At 43.2% G+C, this 16,114-nt stretch overlaps 1 protein-coding gene across 4 annotated transcripts in view; it reads right to left on the bottom strand.

Annotated features, from left to right (window-relative positions):
- The window catches only part of LOC136445426 (erbin-like), a 38,574-nt gene that overhangs the window by 4,119 nt on the left and 18,341 nt on the right, over nt 1-16,114 (bottom strand). Inside the window, exons 4-24 of one of the 4 annotated variants that reach the window (XM_066443434.1) lie at nt 15,433-15,511; nt 14,767-14,856; nt 14,255-14,311; nt 14,062-14,125; nt 13,693-13,767; nt 13,083-13,227; nt 12,562-12,634; nt 12,278-12,323; nt 11,717-11,800; nt 11,048-11,163; nt 10,507-10,676; nt 9,632-9,744; nt 8,884-9,135; nt 8,143-8,244; nt 7,451-7,579; nt 4,795-5,746; nt 4,313-4,448; nt 2,848-3,710; nt 2,263-2,411; nt 1,894-1,986; nt 1,347-1,421 (exon numbers count right to left, since the gene is read on the bottom strand). In XM_066443434.1, coding sequence (XP_066299531.1) covers nt 1,347-1,421; nt 1,894-1,986; nt 2,263-2,411; nt 2,848-3,710; nt 4,313-4,448; nt 4,795-5,746; nt 7,451-7,579; nt 8,143-8,244; nt 8,884-9,135; nt 9,632-9,744; nt 10,507-10,676; nt 11,048-11,163; nt 11,717-11,800; nt 12,278-12,323; nt 12,562-12,634; nt 13,083-13,227; nt 13,693-13,767; nt 14,062-14,125; nt 14,255-14,311; nt 14,767-14,856; nt 15,433-15,511 — 3,863 coding nt within the window. Of the gene's footprint in view, nt 1-1,346; nt 1,422-1,893; nt 1,987-2,262; nt 2,412-2,847; nt 3,711-4,312; nt 4,449-4,794; nt 5,747-7,450; nt 7,580-8,142; nt 8,245-8,883; nt 9,136-9,631; nt 9,745-10,506; nt 10,677-11,047; nt 11,164-11,716; nt 11,801-12,277; nt 12,324-12,561; nt 12,635-13,082; nt 13,228-13,692; nt 13,768-14,061; nt 14,126-14,254; nt 14,312-14,766; nt 14,857-15,432; nt 15,512-16,114 lie in introns of those variants that run through there. The other 3 variants (XM_066443435.1, XM_066443436.1, XM_066443437.1) reach the window with 3 other exon arrangements.

The following is a 16,114-nucleotide window of genomic DNA, read 5'->3' as shown; positions in this document are numbered from 1 at the left end:
AAGGTCATGAAGTCTCGCGAAGTCTCGCTGTCTAGGTCAGCTGACCTTGCATGTAACCTATTCTTAATATCAAATCTCGCGAGAGCAGCTAATTCAAAACAAATATGGCGCCTAGCGCCTCGATCGGTGTCGAGAACGCCAATTTTGATCGTGTTTTGCACAATCTAACGGTGTATCTACCGCGATAGGAATATTCTTTACTAATCACAACATATTTCATGACCTGATACATTGTCTTGTGGTGGTGCTGGGATATTTTCACGGAGAAAAGATCGTTTTCGGGAAAGATTGCTTGTTGTACCTCAGCATGCAGATAATATGACCGCCATGAATGGCAAACGTCGTCTTTTTCGAGCGCAAATTTTGCGATTTACGGAAGGTTTAAGATGCTCTAGAACGAAAAAGATATAATGTGAGTGCTAGATTTTTTTACCGGTCCAGTACCAAAAAAAACGGAAAACTGGGTTTCGGTTTTTTGGACCTGAACCGAAACGTTTTTTCAGGTAATAACCGGACCTTTATAACCGGTACGCATCCCTATTAGTTAGCAGGGTGTCTTTTGGACGCCTTACACTAAGAAAACAAAGATGTTAGACACCCTCCTTTTGCAGGGGACACCCAAGAGGACACCATTTCCCTGGTAATTACAAACACGTGTACATGTGTTCCACACACACACTGCGACTGTTGTTTTTTTGCTCATACCAGACACTGTGACAGCAGAAAAATTGGTACCAAGGACAGAGACAGTTGTTATGTTTGGAGTGTTTAGTATCAAGGACAGAGACATGTGGTTATGTGGGCAGTGTTTAGTACCAAGGACAGAGACATGTGGTTATATGGGGAGGGTTTAGTACCAAGGACAGAGACATGTGGTTATGTGGGGGAGGGTTTAGTACCAAGGACAGAGACATGTGGTTATGTGTGGAGTGTTTAGTACCAAGGACAGAGACATGTGGTTATGTGGGCAGTGTTTAGTACCAAGGACAGAGTCATGTGGTTATATGGGGAGGGTTTAGTACCAAGGACAGAGACATGTGGTTATGTGGGGAGGGTTTAGTACCAAGGACAGAGACTTGTGGTTATGTGGGGAGGGTTTAGTACCAAGGACAGAGACATGTGGTTATGTGGGGAGTGTTTAGTACCAAGGACAGAGACATGTGGTTATGGAAGGAGGGTTTAGTACCAAGGACAGAGACATGTGGTTATGTATGGAGTGTTTAGTACTAAGGACAGAGACATGTGGTTATGTGTGGAGGGATTAGTACCATGGACAGAGACATGTGGTTAAGAGGGGAGGGTTTAGTACCAAGGACAGAGACATGTAGTTATGTGGGAGGGTTTACCTGTAATATCTTGTCTCCTGGTGACAATTTACCATCAGCTGGCCCTCCAGGTAGGATTTTGGTTACAAAAATTCCCTGAAAGAGATGGACTTACATTAAGCATAGAATAGTGAAGCATCAAAAGGCTTACTACTTCTAGTGATTTGAGTGGCAAGCAAATTGGATTAACATTTGACTTTTTTTTACCAGCTGATGCATATATGCAAATCTGTACAACCATCTTTCCTTTGGTCAATTTCTTTACTAAAATGACTAATACACAATGTAAAAGACCTAATATCAAACTTCTTTATCAAACAAAAACTTTCAAATACTGGGAACTACTACTGTCTTAACCTACTGTGAAAGAGAAATCATATCATGCCAATTAACATAGAAAATGTTCATATTGTTACTTAAAGAAAAGACAATAAACCAAACCATGAGTGAGCGTAATTAATCTATCAACAGTGCTTATGAGTCAACAGTATGTATTTTCCAACAAATCAGACATTTTGCTTCAGACATTAGCAGATCATGAACACATCATATTCATAACATAACTTACAGTATCTTCAGGATTGTAAGGGTTGCCACATGATCCAATCCCTCCTGCAATGCTGAATCCTAAACCTGGTTTCTTTTCGATAGTCACCGTCAACTGTCAACAAAGGCAATACTTGTCTTCAGGTTTCATTATCAAGGAAGAAGAGCACACAGATAGTGTATCTTATAAGAATTCTACTGAGTGAAAGAAGGAAGGTAGGAGAACTGTGCTCAACTTAATTTAACATAATGGTGTGATTACCATACTGTTTTCATATTCATGTTTTCAAGCAGAGCCTTCTGTTTCAACTTACATACATATCATTAAAAACTTACAGCACTAATACTTCTACTCTTATCATCACCTAACATATGGGATGACTATACATACATAGTTGTTAGATGTTGACTTTGGGCGAGGCTGACCACTAGTACTACTCTTCTGTAAGGTAGAGGTGGTGGACACTGGTAAACTTTGGACGGAGGAGGTCAGAACACTGCTGACCCGGGTCGGAGGGGTGGGGGGCCGCTTCCCTGTTCCTGTAACACCAAGTTGTCGTTATTACAAGTTTGGAGCGATGCCAGTTTTTTTTATAAAAAAGAACAAGTTCTAGGTGGTCAAATACATGTACGTTGCATATTTTAGCCATGAACCAAGCTATACTTGTACGTCATGTATTTAGCACTACTTTAGTTCTCTACACCATTAGTGTTAGAACCTACACCCAATCCATTTTGGCATACAGACGGTTTTTAGGTTTCTTTCATGTCTTTATCCAGAGAGCAGGGGTGACCTCGTGTGCTTGGCTGAAAATGCGAGCTGAGCCAAGGATGTATTGCACTTCTAGCTACCAAAGAAAGTGGCATGCTTCTCCTCAGTCGACTGCTTTGCATTTTCCGTTTCATGTCCTCATGAATGATGGATAAGGGTTAATGGAAAGGACTGTCTACTGTGGATACATGCATGTCCATGTACCTGGTCTACTGGCCATGGGCTGCTGCCTGGGCCGTGGCTGTGCTGCCAGGTTCCCCTGACTCTGAGTGTAGGTGGGGGTAGGTCTGGGTAGAGTAGCTGCAGCGCATAGCGGCACCTGTCCTCCTGCGTACGTGTCCGTCCCCTCGTGTTCAACAGTGTCCAGGTATGAAAACGGCCGGGTGCTGACCCTTTTGAAAGTAGAAAAGGTGGGTGGGATGTGCATCGAGCCAGGCTGGACCTTTCGATCCTCTTCTCTTCCCTCGAGGGGCTGTCCGGTCGAGGTGGTTTGCCAGTACGCTAACCTCTGTTTGAACGTCGTGGCAAACTTTGGATCCGACGGCTGGACCGGTTGCGCAGCGTTCGTCGGATCCACCGACTGCTCGTCGTGATTACTTTCTGTATCTCCGTCGTAACCGTAGTTTTGTTTCTCTTTCGAGTCCACATTGTCCTCAGCTAGACTTTCGGGAGTGGCTGCCTGTCCCTTAACATCAACCACTCCCTCCTGTACCTCTGAACTAGCGTAGAGCTCTTTACTTTTCTCTTCCTTACCCTGTTTCTCGATATCCGACTCACCATCTGAACTGTTTACCGGATAACCGGCCTCCCTGGCCTGCATGATACTATTTTCGATCTGCTTCAGAAGTGTGTGTCTCCAGTCATCTGACTCCTCAGGCTCCTTCGCCAATGGCTCGACTGCGTTTTTTTGGTGCTGCGTTTCCTCCGGTGGAATCTGAGATGTACCTCTCCCGTCTGGTGTCAACTCCAAGTTCACTACCACGCGATGGCCACCAGTTGTAGTTGTTGTTGGCGTGGTTGTACTTGTTTTCTCAGCCATAGTTTCATGCTGCACCCCTGCAATTGTTCTGATGAAATAAGGAAGAGATCGTGAAATTACTGACCTACAGGTTCTCTTAGAAGATAACTTAAGATTTTTTTTTAATGCAAGAGGCTCAGGTTTCTTAGCATGATTGATCGTCCTTAACAAACTTTCTCTCCCTCCCTCCCTTACTAACTCTCACTCACAGCACACACTTACAGTTCACAAAACATGCCAGTATGCAATCTAGGTTTCTCACCATCGCAGTAAAGAGAAGGGGGCTCCTACGTTGTGGATTGGATTCCCTATGCTGTGATTTGTATCTCCTACACTGTGATTTGGGCCACAACAATGATTGTGTTTCAACCAGCATAGAGGGCTTTTCTGTTGTTTTTATAACAAAGGTATAAAAAAACGGCCCTTGAAATGCAGGAAATAGTCTTTCTGAGGGTTATACGTTTAAAAATTTCCATGGGAAGACACCCAAGGACCCCCTATAATACTAGGGCCTGTGGCCCTCACCTTCTCACTTGCAGAGCTTGCCATGAGGCTTTGCCACCCTAAGATGCTCCTTACGCTGTTGAGAACCCTGAATGCATCATATTTTATTGAGCATGAGTTGCACCAATCATACCGGATGTTAGTTACCTGTTTGGGGATGAAGGAGGACTGGTGGTTGGTGGAGGCTGTTTACTGTAACTGCTGACTGCGGGGTCCTTGATAGAGGGAGGGGCATTGGTATCATCCTGTAGTTTACTGTGCTGTAGACGGAATGCACTCTTTCCTACAGGGCAGGGATCAACACAACAATCTATCAACTTGACAACAACTTGATACTGAAAGATGACTTCAGTTACTTTCAATCATCCCCATATCATTGTTAGTACTGGTATCAACATCAACATTTTTATTCAAAATTGAATTTTGGAAGTTTTACTTTCAAATTATTAGTGAAAAGCGTTTGCCGACAAATCAAGATCACATGCACCAGATCAAATAGGTCATGTCCAAATGATGGGTAAGTGTATGATACTTTAATCCACTTAGATCTATCAGGAGTTAATAGAAGTTTTCATGCACCCCTTCATCCATGCATTTGTTCTCAGCATGAGCCATTTCTGTCAGCTCACCTGGTTGGAAGCCCAGTTTGGCCAGTTGTGAGTAACGAAGACTTTGCTGATAAGAAGGAGGGACAGACGGACGTGGTCTCTGCAGAGTCATGGACTGGAAGTTCCCAGGACTGATGGGCGCCTCGGAGATGCTCACGGGCTGAACAAGCCTCTCTAGTGTATGAGATGCTGTAGAAACTGGCTGCCCCTGGGATAGCGTAGTGGGGAGGGCGTCATCCTGAAGTCGGCTGACGTTGGTGTTTTTACCTGCGGCGTTCGTCCCAGCCTTTCCACTTCTCGTCACCGCACTGTCCGACAAAATCACGTCGGGAGGAGGCGTGTTCTTGCTCGAGTCGCCGACGACAGACTTGGAGAGCTCTTCGCTCTTGGACTGGCTGTTGGGTAGCTTGTTGACCTGTTCGGTACTCAGAAGGATGGATCTGGGTGGGGGTTGTGGCCGGACTTTGGGCGCGGGCGACCGCTGTGCTAAGACACTGGGGGCTGTGGTCACCAACAGCTGCTGGGACGGCGGGGTGGACGACACGAACTCGTGCGACGAGAAGTCCTTGGTGCTCTCTGACTTGCTCATGATGGGGAGAGTGCCATACTGCTGTGTTTGGATCCCCTGTGAGATGCTTCTGGGCATTGTCCTGTCGCCTTTAGATGCGGCTGTTGTGGTTGGGAACTGTTCCTGTTGTGCTGTAGATGGCTGAGAGGGCTGGGGGACATTCTGGTCCGCCCCAGCTGTGGGCTGAGAGGGAGGAGAGTGTCTGTACAAGTCCGGTGTGGAGGAGAAGATTTTACCGTCCTCCAAGTTTCCCGGCGCGGTAGAGTCCTCCAGGAGCTGCTCCACGGGAGCGCTCTTCCGGTTTTCTTTGACTCTCTCTCCTCGCTGGACCGCGTACATTCTGCCCGCCATCTGGGAGTAGTCGCTGGGGGGGAAGTCTGAGGATGGGGGAGCTGCTGAGATTACCTGGAGTTGAACAAAGTACAATGTATGTGTTACAGTTGGGAGATGTACCAGGAAAGTCAGTTATAATAGCAAGTGACCATTTCTGCGACCATAGACTATTAGTCAAAGCACCTGCAAATAATTCCACTTTATTCCATTTGTAAGACTTTTTCATTTTTGTGTGTTGTGACAGGATACAGTGAGAAGGAAAAACTCTTGTTCGTGAGATTAAGAAAAAACAGAACTCTTATCATAGATAGTTTCTGGCATGCTCCATCTCTGTACCTGCACCTGTTGTGTTCTTAGCTTATTGTACTGTAAATTCTTTTATTTTTGCATAGACTTGATTTTGAGGTTGGAGGAGAAAGGAGGTTCTTGTAGTGTTTAAAGTTTGTGGTTTAAACAATACTGTTGTCCAGTAGAAATACAAGACACGCAGTTTCATAACCACTGCAAACATTTCAAGATTTAAGGTACAGTCAAACCTGTATTAGCGGCCACCTTTGCATAGCGGCCACCTGCCCATAGTGGTCACTTTTTGTCGGTCCCTTGGATTTTTCCCATTGACGTAAGCATTAAGAATTCGTCTATAGCGGTCACTGTCCAACGCGGTCGCGGCCACACGGTTTTCGGTCCCACGGGTCTGGAAACACTGCCGATAACGGTCGCGGCTCATGGTCGCCGCAAGATTTCTTCCAAATCTCGGCAGAAAAATATTGTCATTATATTTTTTTATAGCATGCAGTATTACCCATGAAAATGTTGCCTATGGTTTTATTTGGCCCCTGGTGAGGGTTTTGAATTTCCAAAACCGCTAAGACGCCAGAAATTTGCAGACAAAGAGTCTCTTGCGCGCGGTACATGTTGCCGACGCTTTGTTTACTTGGGTTACTTCACTAGTAGTAGCATGGGCGAGCACTTTATTATAAATTATACGGACGCCTTTCATCCTCTACAAAAAGGTTTTAAAGTCATCAATTCTTTGTTTGTGTGTTCTCTTCATTCAAAGAACTTCTTTGACGAAATAAGTTTACATATTGTACTATTTAATATAGAGTAAAATCATACCCCACACCTACATTACAGTAGACTATCCCAATGACCCTATGACCTCAAGCACCATTTTGTTTTTCCCACACCGTCAAGGAATCCAACCCAAACAGGCTGATTTTACCGTGATATTCCGCAATTTTTTCCCGATAAATAATGTCACCGCGCAATTGAAAATGACACGGTTGTCTTCGGCAACATTTTAAGTCGCATGTGCTCCGGTTTGGGGGCGGATCGATGGATCGACTTGGACTTAAATAATATGCTTGTGGAAAAATCGAGACCGACCGAAATCAGTCATCTTCAAGATCTTGAGCCGATCGTCGTCTTGTGGAAGTGGTCGGTAGACCAAGTTTGACTGTACACTGTACATGTATAGTATGTGAATAAATGTTTCTTAGTGTGGCACTTATTGCTCGTGGTCAAAATCAACCGTTTCTATAGAGCGGCCACCTGTCCATAGCGGTCGATTTTGGCCAGTCCCTTGAGTGACCGCTATAGGCAGGTTTGACTGTATATGTTTTGGACTGAGCGTAATTTGCAAACTGATCATGTCCCAGGGCTAGTCCTTTGTAATAGCCATGCTGCCATTGGTTAGCTGGACAGATCTGGCTGTATGTCTCTCACAGACAAACCAATACATTATAAATTTATCAGTAGATAATGAACAAGTACCTGTTGTGTTCGGAGCACGTGATCCGGCACGTCTACTGCACGTTCCTGGTACCTGACGGGAGCAGTCTCCGCGTGCTTCTCCTTGCACTGCAGGGGGCCGTTCAGATTTTGTGGCAGGAAGGCTGCATCCTGTCAATGTACATGTAACCTCCATTAACATTAATCCGCCAGGTTACAGAAATCTGCCGGTACATGTGAGTGCATTAAACTGGGGGACGTTGGTTTGGAGATCTGTTATGGACATATCTTTTCAGGGTGGCAGAATTGCGTACCCTGGTTGAATTATGTTAGTAGATGTTAGATACTAAGTTGAAGCATTTGAATATTGTATTTTTTAGTTCCATCCTGCAGTGGACCACTCAGATTTTGTGGCAGGATTGAAGGTACATGTACACATTGGCACACAGTATCGTTAATGTCTGACATTAACTATTACCAGTAATGACCATTCTTCAAATACATGTATCTATTTTCTTAAAAGGCTTTTGATTAGCAAGACAGTGTGTCAGATTGGGACATGAAAATGATTGCCTCCTATACGAGAGAGCTTCAGGCAATATCAACATTAGAGCTGTTAAATGTGTAGAGGTTTAGGGCATAAGTCTCCCCTTACATGAGACCAACAGCTTAACATCCCTTCTAAAGGATGAAATGATCCAAAATTTTTCACCACAATATTGCGCCAAACTTACACTAACAGTCCTCTTGCCCAAAGGACTGACTTCATCTTCGCTCCCCATACTGCTGCTGCCGCTGCGCCGCCGCATCCGAGCTTTGTCTCGTTGCTGCTTCTCCTGGGAGGGAACAATGTACAGTCACTTTTGGACCACATGCTTGCTGCAGTGCCCCCTTAGTGGAGGGATGTAGCATTACAGCCACAAGGAAGATAGCTAACCAACTACCAACTGTAGGCAGGCGAAATATCACTGTGCCATTGTCTCGTTGCTGCTTCTCCTGGGAGGGAACAATGTACAAAACGTACAGTCACTTTAGGACCACATGCTTGCTGCAGCGCCCCCTTGTGGTGGGATGTAGCATTAACAGCCATAAGGAAGGTGGCTGATCAACTACTTAATTGTTGGCAGGCAAAATATCACTGTGACATTGTCTCATTGCTGCTTTTCCTAGGAGGGAACAAAGTATAGACTTGTACAGACAAAGTATAGTCACGTTTTGGGCCCACATTCTTGCTGCAGCTCCACCTAGTGGTAGGATGTAGCATAACAGCCATAAGGAAGGTAGCTGACAAACTACCAAAAATTGGCAGGCAAAATATTACTTTACATCATATATCAACCAATAAATGATGAAAAGTAGTGGTTCAAGTTATGAACTGCACTTCACAAAAGGTAAAGAAGGCCTTAACTATTTTGACAAAAAATATTACTTAAAAGTTTTTGTCACAAATCATCATTCCCTCCAATATTGTTTACCTTATCAGCTTTGAAGAGGAGATGTCTCTCTCTCAGGAGAGGTGATGTCTGTGGTGATCGTGGTTTGGACAGCTTGGCCTCCTTGACCCGTACTTCCGACGGTCGTCTGACGTCCGGAGCGACCTGACTACTGGTGGTGCTGACCACCTCGCTGGGGGGCGTCTCCACCCCGCTGTCCTCCACCAGCAGTTTACACTTCATACTGCGCAGCTCTCGACTGTGGGGGGTGGGGCAACGACGCAGGCTGCTTTCCTGAAAAATACGTACACTGTCAGTCAAACCCGGCCAAGCAACCACTTGCCATCAGAGGTCACTTTGAAACAGTTTCGTCCATTTTACATAGTCCAGACCTTCTCCCAAGCAACCGTCTTACTCAACCAGCAACCATTTGGAGTTCCATTGTTCCTGTCCATTCAACCCATGCATACTCAACCAAATTATCCAATTCCTAGTTTCACACTACCTAAAGCAAAAACAAACAGGAACCTTTCTCTACCGTGCCATCAATGTATGGAACACTCTTCCACCCAACATCAAATCACTGACCGCTCCATACAACTTCAAAAAGGCTCTCGATCTGCTGGTTCGCAACTTAAGTTAATACTTATTTTTATCTGTATATGCTCTGTTATGATTACATTTATAATCCTTTTAATCTTGCAGTCTGCATGTTTATATGACTATGATGAACCCTGGAAGATTACTCGTGATACTACTAAAGGGTATCATAATACACAAATAAACATACCACTGGCTCTCTGTCAGGTGACTCCACCACGTCAAACTGGATGGTCTGGCGGAGCTGGCGTTCCTCCTCCCACAGGGACGGATGGAAGCTGTCTTTGTCGCTCATGTACAGATCTAAAAATAGAGATTTACATCTTGGTGTCTAAAGTCTTACTTTTACAAAGCCATGCGTTATCAAACATAATAATTGGAGGTTATGCAATGGCCTAGTGCTTGCCTTGCATACGGTAGAGTCGTGAGTTTGATCCCCAGCCGAGACATACTAAAAACTTTGCATGTTTCTTAGTAGTGGATTGTATGAATTTTATGGAATTCATTACATTCAGATTACATTACAAATTTTACTGAATTCATTGCATCCACCAGTAAGAAACATTTATTAAAATTTTTATTGGTAAAACCGTAATATGTGTAGTAGTGGATTGTATGAATTCCGCAAAATTTGTATGTATTCCGTAAATTTCAAATGAATACTTAGGCACCATTGCGACATGTCCCCGTGGTGCAAGCGGTAACACAATCCCGCTGCTTCGCCATCTGGATCAAATTCCGTGGATCCTAGGGCCCGAGTTCAATCCTAGGTGTCGACTCCAGCTCGGACATGTTGTAAGGGATTGCATTCGTCATTTCGGATGGTGACATAAAGCCGGCGGCCCCGTGTATGAGGGAGCTTCAGGCATTAGCTTCAAGCGTCAAACCTCTGCACGTAAAAGAACCCAACACACTTATCGAGAAGAGTAGGGGTGGCCCGGTGTGTTTGGCCAAAAACGCGAGCCGTGGCGAAGCCGCATTGAACTACCACTAGCTACTTGAAAAAGCATCATGCTTCACTTCAAATGGGGATACCTTGAAACAAACAAAAAAAACTGGTCTCACCATCCTCCTGTCCTTGCTGCTGTGGTAGCAGGTAGCAGGTCAGCACCCTCCCCTGTACGCTGGAGTTGTACTCCGACTGGAGGGGGATGAGTGGTTTGGACTGGTTCTCGGCCAACCACAGAGCCCACAGCTTCTTCAGCTTGGTGAAGTTAAAGGGGAGGAACTCCAGCCTAGGCATGACAAGCATGAGAATTCTTTATTAAAGATGAATCGGTTACAGGGTGGTGAGCGGTTACAGGAGGCTTGATTGATATCAGGTTAGGAAGGAGCAGGTGTTCGATCACAATTTTCGCCCTGACTGATGAAGTCGATTACAAAAGTATGATACAAGCCATTTTTTTTCGCAAGTGAGGAAGGTGAATAGCCACCAACATTGTATCTGGAAATGTTGACGGTATGTGTGCCAGGCCGCCCAGCAGATTAGTGAATACCCGCAAGACGTCAGGCTCCGTGACAAGAGTCTGTATTAGCTGGAACACATTCCTGCTCTACTCTCCCTTAGCATGCACAGGTATGCAAATTAAGATTTGTTCAGTGTTACCTGTTGTCACTGACGTTAATGACCTTGAGGTTGGGAATCCTGCCAATCTCGTCCGGCAGTCTCTCCAGCTGGTTGCTTCTAACAGACAGCACCGTCATACTGCTACAGCTGCCCAGCTGCAAACACATGTACCTCAAGTTCATTTCCAGGTTTCAATGTCATGATACTATAGGTGGGGACCAGTATGGAACATTCAGGTCCAGTTCTGGTTCAGGTGTAGAGGATTATGTCCAGGTCTGGACCTAAACCTGATCCTAATTATATAGAATACATTACAACACGGTTTATTATCACTTGAGGAAGTGCAGCCTGACTGCGGGTTTGATCGCCCAAAGGTCGGATACGGAATACACCGTGTTGTATTCTATTTATGTCGTACCCACCTGGAAAAAAAATGTCAATGCAAAATGCACCAGAAGAGAAAATTTTGTGTCCTCCGGTATTCGACTTTTTGACAGCAGTGCAACTGCCACACTCAAAACGAGTTTGAATCACTCAAATTGAACTAGGGAAGCCTGGCCGTAAAGTAAAGACCGGTCCAAACACCCATCTCGAAGGTTATTGCGGCCCAGGTATACTATAAAGAGGATTATGTCCAAATCTGTACCTGATCCTGTTAAGTAGTTTATGTCTACATGCCTCAATGAGTAATGACCAAAGAACCCTGACCTCTGCTGGCAGCTCCATGAGGCAGTTCTCGTCAGCGATCAGAGTTCGTAATCTCCGCAACAGTCCTATAGTGGGTGGTAGGTGCTGTACACAAGCGAACGAGCAACAAAATTACTTTATGTTAACCTTTAGCACACTGAAGTAGCCGTTTGGCACCCCATTCTCTATTGGTTACAGGGTTAGGCAGCAGGGAGAAGGTTAAACAAAAGGACAAGAGGTGAACTTGCGTTATTGTCACTACCTTTTTTAAAAACTTTGAACTCTATCAGGCACACACACAGTATATAGTCTAGAGAACTAAAACCCTTCTACTACAATTCATCACACACAGTCATAATGTTTAAGATGAGCTCAGTAGGTTCTGTATGAAACCTCGTGATTAAAAACAAAAAGGACCAGACAGAATCAGGAGCTACTGTCACTTCCTCGTCTAAAACGCTAATCTCGAGTCTTTAGAGAATTAAAACTGATATTATCCTTCCACTACAATTCATTGCACAGTCAGTTGTCTGATAAAAGATCAGTAGATTCTGTATTAAACTTGATTAAAATAATCCTTACCTCTAAATCGTTGTAAGACACATCAAGTTCTTGCAGCGAAGCAAGCCTATATAGAAATGAATGGTGTAAGACACGATGTAGTCAGTTACCCAATTTAGAAATATACAATCGTGCAGTCTATTTCATTAAGGCTCAAAGTCTGTAGCAACGCACCTCTACGCAGCTTTGCAATTCAGTTGAGTAACGAAATAATTGTAAACAGTAAAGCGATCAAGCTGTCAAGGGATGTTACACTGTTTCTTGGCTGATCACACATTGTACCGGGGTATGATAAACAAACTCACCCTCCAATAGAGTGTGGCAAAGACAGGAGTTGGTTGTCGTCAACCTTCAATACCACCAGTTGAGTTAATGCACCTGGACACATAGAAGAACATGTTAGATAGAATCTATAGAAAAATAGTCTATGTATGTAGTGTACAATCATGTAGTTCAATAAGTTCTTTTCACAATCTTTCAATTTCATCAACCAGGACATCAACATTATTTTCAAAGGCTTAACAGTTAGGATGTTTGACCCAGGAATTCCAACATTCCACCAATATTGTGCCCCTGAGAAAGGCACTTTACAGGACTTTCCTCACATCACCCTGAGGTGTAAAAATGGGTACCTGATTTTGGTTGGGGAGGTAAAAGGCAGTGGAAGGAGAGGGTTGGGCTCTGCCTTCCAATAATGTGCCCTAGACACAGTGGATAACAACCCACTGCCCCTACGGCCTCAAAAAGACTATGGGGCTACCTTTCCCTTTTACCGAACCAGAATCTCTGTCTAAGATGACAGAAAACCAGGCCATGTTGTACTCACCAATGCCAGCTGGAAGGTCCTGAAGGAGGTTGGTAGAGAGGTGAAGGTCCGTCATTTTGGTCAGGTGTTCCACTTCTTCTGGGAGGTCTTCTAGCTGGTTTTTGGAGGCATCCAGGAAGCTAAGTCTCTGTAAGTACCTTATGGCCTGAGAGGTGGATAAAAAAAAAGCTTACTAAACTGTTATGTTGCGCTTTTGTTTATGTCTACCTACACAGAAGGGATTCAATATTTTGTTTTTGTCCTGTGTCTTCTTCTTCTCCAAACAAATAAGGTCAATGACCTGGACCAGAATGCTGTCACCATGGTTACTGGTAAAGTAGCAGACAGCCTGTGATGTCTGATTACATTATGTAGCAAGTGGAAGGACAGAGCTGGAGGGCCTGGTCACCATATATATGAATGTGTCTGAGTAAGAATAAACTGAGCAGTAAGTTTGTTAGGCTAGACCTGTGAAGGTAAACATTATGTATTTGCTTGCAAATGTTATCTTTCCAGTTTAAAATCCGTATTTGCTCCATTGCAAATAAATCTATAAAACATTACTTTAAAACTTCAGCAAGGGTTTGATCAGTTTGATAGAAAAGCCCACATTTCAGACATTCGTACATACCTGTGGAAAAGTGTGAATAGCGTTGCTGTCTACCCAGAGTTCTTGTAGGCTGGACATGTGGCACACCACCTCTGGCTACAAAAAATACAATGTAAAATAGTTAATAAATATAAATGTTTAATGGTTAATGGTTAAAGGGTAACTCCTCAAGGGTATCAAGCGTATAGTCATTTCAAAATGTTAATCATAAAGTGACTAACATGTAAATATGTCACAGTGCAATATATTTAATTATAGATTAAATACCGAGTCAAGTCTAAACAGACTACAAAGTAGGCAGTTGATCCAAAAAATTTTTTCTGCAATCTCCAACATTTTTTTGAAAATTACAGGTGGGCAGACCCCCGTAACATGTGATTTATGACTTACCAGTTCTGAGAAGTCATTGTTCCCCATGTCCAGCCTCTCCAACAAGATCAGTCGACTGATGGATCTGAAAAAACATGCGGATATTACGATTGATATATATTCTCAAAGCTGTTACACTGAAAATTGAGAAATGACAATAAAAATCTAAGAGAACACAAGTCAAAAAGAAGTTGGAACTGAGATAGAAACTTACTTGGGAAGTGTCTTCATGTGGTTTTCTCTCACTTCCAGTACCTTCAGCCTGGTTAGTCTAGGGGGGAAGTACATTGTACAACCAATCATTCAACCAGAGACACAGATTACATGTTCAGTGTCGTACATGTATCTCCTGGTTTGTCCAAATGTCAATTTGGCTTACTTATTTTGTAGACTCTTTACAATGCATCATCTATCCTATCAGCAATTGAAAAAAGTGGAAAAAAATGTCTTATTTCTTCAAATTTTCTCCTTGGTGACATATAAGCATTGCTGATAGCATCCTTTATAAGCAATACAAACATATCTGAAGTGCTTGAATAGAAAAAACAATGCTGAAATGAGAGATAAATATGCCTGGGGGCCAAATGTTATAATTCATACTCCATTCTACTACCTGGATCTAATATTGTCAGATTCAAATTGTCCTCCAGTATTCTTGTTCTGATCTCTGAGACTTGCAAGATTTCTTTCTTAAAGTGTCTAAGAGCCAACATAGTGTGTCCTTACCTGCCAAAGTTTCCCGGCAGGTAATCCATGAAGGTGTCATTCAGGTACAGTTCTGTCAGGTTGAGCAGCTGGGTGAAGCCATCTGGGAGCCTGGTCATGTAACATGGGGAAAATGGTTGCTTACAGTAGGCTTTGTACATTTCTGTCCAAGATTGCTGCTACAACAAACATGCAATTACTGGCACTAGTTTCAGAATTCTACAGTTGATTTAAAAACAATGCAGATATTCTACCTAAATTGATTGATTAATTCATCTTAAATTGATTTTGAAAAGTATCAGAGATACAAAATATGTAACAACATAAAAACAAATGAAATTATGTGGACATAAATCGCTAGATTCTTAATATATTTTTTGTGACAGTTACTACTAATCAACAAGACTGTCCTTGGTGCTGAATGACACACCAAAAAACTGGTGCTGTGTATAGATACCATACAAAGTTACAGGTAAGATGAGGGAATGTCACAAGAATATATCACAAAGTAACAGTGTACTGACACATGAGGTATAAAAATGTCTAAGAAGGTACTTAGGGGGACCTTTGATAAACTTCTCGACAGGGACTTATGGAGACAATAGTATCACCTCATTGAGGATGAACTGAACCGAACTGCACTGAAGAAACAACAATACATCTTAAAGAAACATCTGCCATACTTACTTGCCCAGTGGGTTGACACTTGCCTCCACATAGGTAAGGTTCTTACAAGCCTTGATGCTTTCTGGAAGATCTCTTATACCTGGGGAGAAACATTTGAAACATTTCTTAATCCTAGTCGAGTAACTATTATTATATCAAACGTCTAGTCTGAGTCAACGATAAAAAAAATCTGAAACTATCAGATATAGGAATAAAGATCTAGAGAGATATGTAATAAAAAAGCTCATTAGATATTTTACAGATAATGAAAAAATCAGCAGCAAACTTAGTCTTCTTAACTTATTTCACAGCCTAGCCAATAATATGTTTCCCATCTCAATGCCTATACACTGTATATCATCATTTTAGATAATGTGCTACACATACCATCACGTAAATTAAGTTCTTGTTAGTCACCCTGTAGTGCATAGTGGCACATATATATACATATGTATGTAGGGCAGCAAGTTCCCTTGCTGTTTTTATAGCAGGGAATATTTCTACAGGGAGGAGTTAGTAGCATCTCCTTGAACACAGGGCCCCCATCTTATGCCCCTCCCCGGATTTAAATCAGGGTCTCCCAATTACCCACTAATTGGAAGCAGAAGGCTGCCACCAGCTGAGCTATAGGGACATCCCTACATGTAAACCAGTAAATCAAGGCCAGCCTATAATGGTGTGTAAACCCCAGTGGGCCAAACAA

Source organism: Branchiostoma lanceolatum, chromosome 11 (assembly GCF_035083965.1).
Source record: "Branchiostoma lanceolatum isolate klBraLanc5 chromosome 11, klBraLanc5.hap2, whole genome shotgun sequence".
Taxonomy (NCBI): domain Eukaryota; kingdom Metazoa; phylum Chordata; class Leptocardii; order Amphioxiformes; family Branchiostomatidae; genus Branchiostoma; species Branchiostoma lanceolatum.
Note: the sequence above shows the minus strand (reverse complement) of the source record. Positions and strands in the feature narration are given on the sequence as shown.